Genomic DNA, 11,558 nt, shown 5'->3' on the forward strand with positions numbered 1-11,558 from the left:
AACAGTCTGGGACACTCATACCTATGGGACCACCTCTCCCATTACAACCCCCTGTGCTCCCTTTGGTCATTGTCTAGGGGCCTCTTGCAGGTACCTAGTCCCAGGATGGCTCAGTTAGATGTCACCAGGGGATAAATGACAGCTCCTTTGCTTGAAATCAGTGCTCAGCACCTGTAATCACAAACCTTATGGTGGAATGAAATATTTTATGCTGGTGTCAATGACGGGGGCCGTCATTCCACTCTGGGGACTGTCATTCCAGTCCCAGAACACTCATGCTACTACTAGGGGCCATCATTCCACTCTGGGAGCTTATTATTCCAGTTGCAGAACACTCTGCTGCTCCTGGGGCTATAGCAATACCCAGTGCTAAAGACAGCAGTAGCTTTTTTATAGTAAACTAGAAATAATGCCCGTTGCGGAAATAAATACAACAGGATCTAGAAAGAGGCTCTGGGAGAGTGCTCTGGCTTTGGGCAAACAGTGTCAGTTTCCTGTGGCGACCTCAGCAGGGTTTAATGACAGAGTCCACTGTTTTCTCCAGAGGGACTGATCTCTGCTACCTGAAGAGCATTTGTATGTTTGAGTTATCTGTAGCCCTCACCCGGAGAGTGGTAACCATTGTTACCCATTCTCCTCTCCCCTATGAGGTATGTTATGCAACTGAAAATCCCAACTGCCTTGCGGGGGTGGGGGAGTTTGAGGTGTGGAATGGACTGAAGTCCAATCAGCTTCCATATGCAAAAGACCAGGTTGTCGCAGCAGTTGTGGTGTGGGCGGGACCCGGGCTTTGCCTTCTGATTGGTGGCGATATATGCTGAGGAGCAGTGCCATCAGCCATACACTAAGGGAGTGCATTTTAGAATTAGAACCTTGGCACCCACTATTCAATTATATATAAGGACAGATTCTCACCCTCTTATCAGCAGTACAAATTACTACTATGTATACAGTACTTGAAACTCCAGTTGAGTTTGCAGGGCCTGTTCCCCCATACGCACACAGTTTGAACACATGAAGCTGCCTTATACTGAATCAGACTCTTGGTCCATCAAAGTCAGTATTGTCTTCTCAGACCAGCAGCGGTTCTCCGCCTATCTGATCATTTTAACTGGCGATGCCGGGAATTGAACTTGGGACCTTCTGCATGCCAAGCAGATGCTCTGCCAGTGAGCTACAGTTTGAATACCTGTTTTCCAAAGTTTTCTGTGTCACATAAATCCACAGGTGCAATGATGAGGTAGCTAGCAGCAACCACAAATCTTTCTAGTAACCAGTAGTTACTGGTTGCCCAAATTAAAGTGTGAGCCCACATCCTTCTCCAAGGCTGGGGCAAGTGATGCACTGTATTCTTGGTGCTTGGGGGGGGGGGAACAGTGGGAGAGCTTCTAGTGTCCTGGCCCCACTGCTGGACCGCCTGATGGCACCTGGTATTTTTGGCCACTGTGTGACTAGATGGGCCATTGGCCTGCTCCAACATTGGCTTCTCTTCTGTTCTTCTGTTCTTAAGTTCTCTGTGCAGTGGGAGGGTTATCTCTCTTCCTAATGGTTGAGAAAGGCTGATCCTGCTACTATTCAGAGTTCTTGTGAGCGCCACCTCACTGCTTCCAAATGTCTTCAAAGGCTGGCTTAAAGTGATAGCCTGTATGTCCTCTCCAAAGTCTTCTGTAAAGGCCATAGGATTTGGAGAAGTGATGGAGGCAGTGGCAACCACACATAATGGCTGGTTACAGAAGCCAGCAAAACTTGTGAACTTATTTATTTAGTTTTTTATGGCATTTAGTCCTGCTGCAAGAAAGAAGTAACTAAAATGTTGTATACAGACAGTTTTAGGTCATTGCAAGGTTGGGAGTCCTGTTAATTTACAACTTCATTTCCAAATGTATCCAAAATCATATGCCTTTGTTCTATATGTGTTAAAATTTATGCTGTGTTCCCTTTTCTAAAATGATCTTTGCTTAGGCCCTGAAAGTTCTGAGGACTGCAGAATTTGCTCCTTTTGTTGTTTTTATCGCTGCACCTACAATTACCCCAGGCATTCATGAGGTAAGACTTATTACAAAGAAATCTAATTTGCAGAATGTTTAATAAATACCAGAACATAAACTAAGATATAGATAATTGGAAGTAATGGCGAAATCTTCCATAAAGTGCAGAATTTGTTCTCTGTACTCCAATAAAGTTTTAGAATACAGGTCTTCTTTTTTAACAAATTATTTGCATATAAAATATCCCTTTTGCCTTGCCATGTGTTAGTTTAAACTCACCTTTAAAGCGTACATTTCGAAAGGTATGTCTGTACCAGTCTGTTTTTGTATAACCAGTCTAATGAAGGGTGCATCTCATAACATTTCCTGTTACTAACTTTCCTTAATTTGAGTACTACTTCCTGCTTTCTCCATGAGTAGCACCTCAGTGAAGATGTGATAACCTTTCTCATGATGAGTCTGGAGAAATACCTTGGGGTGGTCCTCATCCCACCCAAGTGTTATCAGAATATTTCATTATTATTTACTTGATTTATTAATTGCCCTATCTTTACTAGGCAGGGCTCTTGGTGATATACAACAGAAGGTATATAGCCACAAAAAAATTCAAAACCATTAAAATTCTAATCACAAACAGAATTACAATAAAAAGTTAAAAACCAGATTTAAAAAGTCCAAAATGGCGTCTCTAGTATATTTTATCAAATATTTTATTTAATATTTTTATTGAATTTAAAGCATATTTTGAGCTTATTCATCCATTGATTAGACGTGCTTTGACAAGGACAGAAGTAAAAGGCTGTTTCTGAGATCGCCAAAATCTGGCTGATTTAAAATTCCACATACTTTCCCCCTTTTACAACAAAGTTAATACTGTGTACATGGGTGGCCAGGTGTAATTATGCATATTTCAGTATTTTAAAGGAAAAACCTGAGATTATATTCCCAAGCAAAAGGAAACCCCTACTTGTAGACAATGCATTGAAATTAACACAGAGCCAAAAGACTCAAACTGAAATTATGTTTAATAAGAGGTACTGTTGCAGACATATCCTACATGACTACCCTTGTTTTCTTTATTTTTTCTTGAATTATCATCTTTGCTTTTCTTCTCATTTTCTTGCACTTGTGCTAATTTTATCTAGCTGCCAAAATGGTGCAGAAAGCTGCCTGTAAGTACCAGCTAGGAATGTATAACATGTAACCCTTAAGTATTTTAATATTGTTTTAATGTGGACAACTAATTTCCAATTTGACATTATTTTCACTATTTAAGTAAATGCATAAAAAGCAAATGAAAGTGTTCTGAAGCTTTTTGAGGTAAATACCAAGCAGACATTTTTATTTATTATTTATTTTATTTATTTACAACATTTGTATTCTGTCTTTCCATTCTTACACAAGTTACCAAGGTAGCGAACAATTTAAAGCATACATGATAAAATTACATTTTAAAAACATTAAAATCAACTCCCCTCCCAAACATGTAAAACAATTTAAAAACAATTAAAATATATGAAATACATTAAAACATTGGTTAGGAAGGAGGGATTATTGAGGGAATGTCAAATGAAAGTAAAAATCTTCACTTGCTGGTGGAAGATGGCAATAGAAGAGGACAGACGAATCTCCCTGGGGAGAGAGTTCCAGAGCTTCTGTGCCATGACCAAAAAGGCCCTCTCTTGGGTTGTCAGCCACCTGATTTAAGAAGGCAAAGGCACCCAAAGCGGAGCCCCTGAAGATGAGTGTAGTGGTGGTGTGGTCAGGAAAGGTAATAGGCAGTCATTCAGGTATATTGGTTCCCAGCACCAGCACTTGAATTGTTCCTGGAAATAAATTGGAAGCCAAGTGTGACTTATGCATCTTAGTATTTTTCCGTATTTCCATGATGTTCTGTGCTTTCATGCCAATAAAGGTTTTGTGTGTGTGTGAATTGGAAGCCAGGGTAGATGGGCCAAGACTGGAGTGATACGGTCCCTATGACCCACTCCAGTCAACATCCCAGCTGCAGCATTCTGTAGCAGCTGAAGTTTCCAAACACTTCTCAAGGGCAGGCACACGTAGAGTGTATGCAGTAAACTAGTCTAAATGTAACCAGGGTATGTTTCACAGTGGCCAGATCCTTTCTGCCCAGGAAAGGCCACAGTTGGCTCACCTGTCAAAGCTGGTATCCTGCAGTAGGCCTGGGTCCAAGAGCACTTCCAGACTTCTGACTTGTCCTTTCAATGAGAGTGCAACCCCATCCAGAATGGGTGACACTTAAATCCTAGGTTGGAACTTCCACCCACCAGGAGCTTTTCTGTCTTGTTAGGATTTTCAGTCATTAACTAAAATTCCTTCCAATTCCAGCTTGCCCCTGAGAGCATAGTCTTAAAACACTTGTCTTGTTCAGAATGTGGATATGGAAAATATTATGACAATATCCAGTCCTGCGTGTAGACTTGTGTGTATATATATATGTGTGCATGTGCATGCGTGTGTGAGTGATTGTGTATTAAGTGCCATCAAGTCACTTCTGGCTTACGGTGATCTCATGAATTAATGACCTCCAAAACATCCTATCATTAACAGCCTTGTTCAGGCCTTGCAAACTGAGTGCTATGGCTTCCTTTAGTGAATCTATCCATCTTATGTTAGGTCTTCCTCTTTTTCTCCTTTCTGAGAGCCAGTTTAGTATAGAAGTTAAGCAGATGGTCTCTAACCTGGGAGAACCGGGTTTGATTCCCCACTCCTCCACTTGCAGCTGCTGGATGACCTTGGGCAAGCCATAGTTCTGTTAAAGATGTCCTTGAAAGAGCAGTTCTTGAAAGAGCTCCCTCAGCCCCACCTACCTCACAAGGTGTCTGTTGTGGGCCGGGGAAGGAAAAGGAGTTTGTAAGCCGCTCTGAGACTCCAAGTGAAGGGCAGGGTATAAATCCAATCTCCTCCTCCTCCTCCTCCTCCTCCTCTTCTTCTTCTTTCTGTGGCCTTCAACTTTTCTTAGCATTATTGTCTTTTCCACTGACTCTTGTTTTCCTACAATATGACCAAAGTACGATAGTCTCAGTTTAGTCATTTTAGCTTCTAGGAAGAGCTTCTAGGCTTGATTTGAGCTAGAATCTACATTTGTCTTTTTGGTGGTCCACGATATCTGTAAAACTCTCCTCCAACACCACATTTCAAATGAATTAACTTACTTCCTGTCAGCTTTCTTCACTATCACAACTCTCACACCCATACACAATAATGGGGAATACTGTGTTATGCTTTGTCTTGATCTTGGTCACCACCAACAACACGTCCTTATGCTTAAGAATCTTTTCTAAAACTTTCAGTGGCTGCCCTTCCCAGTCTCAATTGCCTTCTGATTTCTTGGTTGCAGTCTCCCTTTTGATTGATGATTGGCACCAAGGAACAGAAAATCTCAAACAATTTCAATTTGTTCATCATCAACCTTAAAGATGTGTAATTCCCCAGTAGACATTACCTTTGTCTTCTTGATGTCCAGCTGTAATCCTGCTTTGGCACTTTCTGCATTAACCTACAGCAGTGGTGGTTTAACAAGTCTTTACTATTTTCTGCTAGTAGTGCAGTATCATCTGTGTATCTCAAACAGATCCTTCCTTCCCCTGATTTTCACCCCATCTTCATTTAAATCTAATCCATCTTTCCTTATGGTATGTTCTGCATGTAGATTGTAGGGAGATAGAATACATCCTTGTCTGACACCTCTGCCAGTTGAAAACCATTGTATTTCTCCATATTCTGTCCTAACAGTAGCCTCTTGTCCAAAGTATACATTGCGTGTCAAAACAATCAGATGTTGTACTGCATATATATAATCTAGATTTAGAGTTACCTTTATGAATATAGCCCATTCAGAGCAAATTCTGTCTTGCACATGGCTTGCCACTATGAGAGAATAGCTGTTTTGGGAGTATGAAAGAGGAAGTTAGTGAACTGCAGAAATTCCTCTAAAAAACTAATCATCAGCCTCACCTCCCTACATCTTATAGATATGCAAAAGCATTGACCATTTCCTAATTATAGAAATACAGTGTGTACATGTTTCAAAAACAGAATGCTAAATAGCCAGTCTGGGCTTCAAGCCAATTACCATCAGATGCCATTTCAGAAACAATTTTTTTTCTTTCATGATGCATGAGATTGAAATGCTATCAGGAAGGCAGTTGCATATTAAAAGTTTGTACCTGGCTCAGAAAATATTTCTTGAAGTCTGTCTGCATAGATACCTCAATTTATTGCCATCCAAAGGATTCTGTCTCATTTTAGAGGAAGCCTGAGACAGTTGTACCAGTTGCCTGAGATAGGAAAGACTAACTCCAATCCTAACAAATATATAAATCTGAGGTTTATCACCATTTGTAGGCACAATCTGCTGAAGATAAAAAATGCATTACATTTGAAAAAAGACATCATTTTAAAATAATTACAGTATACTTTTTTTAAAAGCCAGTCAAAATTATTCAGATTGTGCCTCTAGTAAAGTAATATATGGAGTTCTTTTTAACCAGATCTATGCTGGAGGTGAGATAGGATAGGGAAGAAACTTAACGTAACGTATCTAGACCTTTGTACTTTCTGGATGATTTGCAGCAAATGTTCTTTAATTGTATGGTGCACTTTACACAATACCTCTATAATCGCTGACTTTGTATCAGCAGTGTTGCATGCAATATATTGGTGTGGGGAGCAGCAGAGACTATCAGAGATACTGTTTGCAATATTGATTGTGGCTGTATGATTAATCCACTGCCAGTTTGGCACAAGTTGTAATGTGGACATACCCAGCCTGACTGAAACTTTAAAACGGGCCTAAGTCTTTCCTTGGCCATTCCCTGCTCAGCGACTCCCTTATCTTCTTCCATTTCCCGTTGAAATTTTCCGAACATTCAGTTATTTCAGCTCTACTCTGGTCATTCCAGGGTTTTAGCCATTGTTAGTGTTGCCAGCCAAGTGCTTGCAGCTGGTGGGAAACTTTGGGGGGACAGAATCAATGAAATTGGCACAAACTTGCAGTGATATCATTGCATCAGGGCGACAGTCTAAGGTTCACCTGAAACTCTATGGTAAACCAGTAGAGTTTTATGTGAAACTTAGAACATCACTCCAACGTGGTAATATTACTTCCAGGTTTGTGCTGGAAGTCATCACTGGCCCTGGTCACACGGCAAAGTTGCCGCAGGAGAGGCACGGATGGTGGGCGGATTATCCGGGCGTGATCACACCCCAACATCTGGGAAGTAGAGCGCACCCGTGGCTTACCGCCGACAATGCGCGTTAAAAAACTAGTACCTCCAAGGTACTAGTAAACGTTTGCCACAGGCTGCCTCCAGACGCCCGTGGTGTGATCGCACCGGCGTGTGGCATTCCCCTCTGGTCCCTCATTTACCCACCGGCGCCGAGGGAAGGACCGGTGGTGTGCTGCCGGCGCGTCTGATCGTGTAATCGCAGATCAAACTGCGCCAGGGCAATTAGCCACGCCTCCCCCCCCCGCGCGCGCAATATCCGGCCCGTGTGACCGGGGCCACTGTTTTTTTTTCACCCATTTTGCTCCCACTGCTCCATGGAGCAGGAGCATGGGACTGCTGAGTGGGAGTCATAATTCTTTGGTAGACTCAATTATGTTCTTTCTTTAAAGTTCTCTCAGCATCTGCTGCCACTTGAGAAACTAACTCATTCTGCTATCTCACCCAGGCTTTCTTGTACCTTGCAGAAGGGTTTAAAATGCTAGCTTATTGTTAGTTTCTTTCTAACTGCACTAGAGGACCAATCAGGTTCACAGGAGCATTCATTTTCACTTTGCTGTAGCACCATGCAGCCACAAAGGGATGTCATAAGCATGGGTGGGGAGCAGTGATCCCTCTAAAGTGAGTTAGTGTGAGCTAGCTCACAGTTTTTTAGCCTCCGGCTCACACATTTTTGTCTTCGCTCAAGAAGGATGGCTCCAGAGCAAACTAATTTATGCAGTAGCCAAATTGCTCACTCACAACTCTAATGCCAGTAGCTCACAAAGTATAATCTTTGCTCACAAGACTCCACGGCTTAGAGGGAGCATTGGTGGGGAGGGGAGATGTTCATCTGTGATGTCACAGACCTGTCCACGCCTGCACTCCTTACATGGATACATTTTACACAACAGCAGTGGATGGGGGGGGGGAGTATTTCATTTTTCTGGGTACAAAATTATGATTTATTTATTGCTGTGAAATTTATATCCATGCAACAGGAATGTAGCCTCAAGAGGAGATGACTAGACTGAGTGTAACAAATTGGTGTGACAACAAAGCACTTATTATGCTAAAATTGATTATTCAGAAATGTCTCCTGGCTACTGAGTCCTGGGCATTTGAATCATACAAGCTGTAACTCAGCACTTTGCGTTTGTTTTCTTTGTTCACGAGGTACGCCCATGTATAGGAGGGGTATAGTACTTGAGGGAGTGAGGCGTGGTCAGGATAAAGCCTCATACCGTTTTGTCACTGTTTCCTTTCTTTGGATCTGTAAATGGAAACTGCTTCAGTAGTTTCACTAGGAAAGCAATAAAGTGAGGAAATGGCATTGTAGATGAGCTGGTGTTATAAGACACATGATACTGTTCATATCTCTGTCCTACATATTTTTGTCCCAGAGACTGGAGACCAGCCCTCATCTTTGAAAACGCAAACAGTGGTACCTTTGGGATAGACTGAGTGTCTGTGAAAGTGGGTGTCTGAGATTGGGAGTAATATATATTTTTCAGTTATGAGCATATAACCTTTTACCCTCGGTTTAAGACTCTGTAACTTGCTGTGGCAGCCCACACATTTGCTTATGAGTATATACCTTGCTTTCAGTAATGCCTGTCTAATGACAAAAGGAATTCTCTGTGAGTGTATGAAGCTGTCTTGTCCAGACAGGTTATCTTACTCATTTTGAAAGAGAGAGCAGGCACACATATATTTGTGCTTGCTCCATTGAAATAAATGTTACAGCCCACATACATGCTGAAGTGAGTGTCTTGGATCCAGCAAAATCTCCCCTTCTTCATTCCTCCACATGCACAGCTCCACTGCTGGGGGGGGGGGCAATTTTGTCCCCTTCCTCAAGTTACACAGGTGCCATGACACTAGGAATCACCTTTCCAGGGAGAGGAAAGCAGCAAAGATCTGTATCCACCAGTGCCTTCCGTGATGGATTGTTGGATCTGACCCAGTAGAAGTATATTTTTGCATAAGGGAGATTGTATTTGTGTATGTGATGTGTTTTCATTAATGAAGTAGCAGTCCTCCCTTGTTCCTTGTTTATGTTTGACCCTTTTTTCTCATATCATCCTTTATCAATTTAAGTCTCCTGAAAGTAGATACGTGTTCAGTTGTGATGTGAAGAACCTAATAAGTAGCTGTATTTACATTGTGCAGTTGAAGCAAGCAGTATAATAAATTCAGTGTAGTCATTATGTACTAAATTTCTAAGATAAAAACAGTTATTAATGAGTTCTTATGAAAGGATATAGTGTTGCTGTTTCCTTCTTTGTAAGTTAAAAATTTAACATACAGTGATGACAAAATGATGCAATTTTTCCCTTCCCTTTGCCCCAATTACTGTGCAGGATGAATCTCTTCAGCGCTTGCAGAAGGAATCTGAAATCCTACAGAGAACATATGCACATTACTTTGATCTTACAATTATCAACAATGAAATTGATGAAACAATCAGGCATCTGGAGGAAGCCATTGAGCTTGTTTGTACAGCATCGCAGTGGGTTCCTGTCTCCTGGGTGTATTAGTCTTATCACCAGAAGAATTTTATCATTACTGGGAACCGCCTCATACATGGAACAACCTCTTTGTTATTGACCTTGTGTCAGCAGGTCTTGGCCCCTAGAGACTACCTAGATGTAGTGTGACCGAAATTTATAATTATCGTCATGTCCTTATAGATAGGAGGAGAAAACGCTAATTTAAAGAGACAGTATCTTTTTTAATCAGTTCTCCTAAACTTTATTAAAATGTATCTTTAAATATATGTATTATTCAATCCTTTGGAATGTTATATTTTTGAAAATCATAGCTTTTAATTTCAAAGGCCCCTAAAACTGCACAAAATAGATGCTGCTTTCTATAATCTATTTTAATAATAATATGATCTGTTACTTGGGGGTGGAACACTACATTCTTTTTAGAGTCTGATTTTGTGAATTGGAATACCTTGCTTTCCTTTATTTATTTGAAATTTTAGCCAATTCATGGATGAGAAAAATTCTTAAATTCTTAATGGCCTTTCTTTGCTTTTTTATTTTATTTTATTTTTAGAATAGCATTTGGAGTACTTTCATGTAATATCCAGATAATGTGATACTGTCTCTTTGAAGAACTCTGTAAAACTTATAGAGATTTGAAGTTGGGTCTTGACTCTTAATGCATGTGGACAGTCGCAAGCGTTCATGCTGTTGGTGTATCTGTGTTGAAAAAAAACTGTAATCTACAGCAAAGTACATTCCGTTCATGGGGAAAAGTACCCAAAGGAATAAAATTCAATACTATGACTAAGTTGTAAAACCTATGCACATCCCTTGCATTTTGGGCAACTTTATAAACAAAAATCCTAATTTTTATTAATAATCATGTAGTGAAACGTGTTTGTAATTTTGTCTCAACTTAATTTGTTGTAAAGGTGGGCGGGGGAAAAATTACTGGTTTCACCATTTCAGATATGTGTTGTCTGAGAGTATTAACGTTTTAATTACGTTTAAGCAAAGAAATGCTGATTTTTAATATGTATGTAATTGTTTTGAAAATGCACACGTTTTAAGAAAAAAAATACTGTGCAATGAAGAAACCAGTTTAGACACTGCGATAAACTAACAATTCCAAAAGACTCATCTGCAGCAGCCCTGTAAATTTCTTTAAACGGTAAATGACTCTACAGTCTGACCAATTTTTTATTTTAAATATACTTCCTTTTATGTGTTCAACAATTAAATGCCTTGGGTCATTCATTTCATCACAGGATTCTTCAGGTTCTTCAGCAGTCAATCAAATCCTTTGTAGATGTTTAGAAAAAGTTCTCACCAGCTTTGTGGTCATTGGAGTTTTTGCTTTGAATGCAAGTCTTCAAGAATTGTGGCTCACATAGCAGATAAGGGCTGCTTCATACATTAACATTTCTTAGCATGTGCCCATGTTGTACATGTTAAAAGACAATATTTTGTCCCCAAACACATGTAATAAACGTGTAGTATAGGTACAAGTCACAGGGAAGTCCTGATTGGCCAGTGCCTCCCCGCTTTATATATTCTGGTGAGAAAATGTGTTCTTAACCTAATGTGCAAAGTTGCCCTACTTTCTTGTACCAAGCCTTACTAAGCAAATTTAACCATGTATTCATCTCAGGGTTATTGATACTTTTTCATTTTTCTAACCAGTCCTAAACAAGGGTATTCTTTATTCCCTCTCTCCAGGTAGAGGGAAATTGAACATTATCCATCCCAGTTTGTGATGTCTTTGTGAACCTAACCACTTTTTATCACCAGTATTGTTGTACCTTGGACTGATTGTTTTACATTTTTATTATTTAATATGGATTTTT

The 11,558-nt window shown here is 40.3% G+C and overlaps 1 protein-coding gene across 1 annotated transcript in view; it reads left to right on the top strand.

Annotated features, from left to right (window-relative positions):
- Nucleotides 1–9,963, top strand: part of LOC107116536 (peripheral plasma membrane protein CASK-like) — a gene marked incomplete at its 5' end in the record, with an annotated part of 55,268 nt that extends 45,305 nt beyond the window's left edge. Inside the window, 2 exons of the mRNA XM_015418464.1 lie at nucleotides 1,963–2,046; nucleotides 9,580–9,963. Of these exons, the coding sequence (XP_015273950.1) occupies nucleotides 1,963–2,046; nucleotides 9,580–9,756 (261 nt within the window). The remainder of the gene's footprint in view (nucleotides 1–1,962; nucleotides 2,047–9,579) is intronic.
- Between the last annotated feature and the right edge of the window lie 1,595 nt (nucleotides 9,964–11,558).

The sequence above is a fragment of the Gekko japonicus genome, unplaced genomic scaffold (assembly GCF_001447785.1).
Source record: "Gekko japonicus isolate JY-2015 unplaced genomic scaffold, Gekko_japonicus_V1.1 scaffold202, whole genome shotgun sequence".
NCBI classification, from domain to species: domain Eukaryota; kingdom Metazoa; phylum Chordata; class Lepidosauria; order Squamata; family Gekkonidae; genus Gekko; species Gekko japonicus.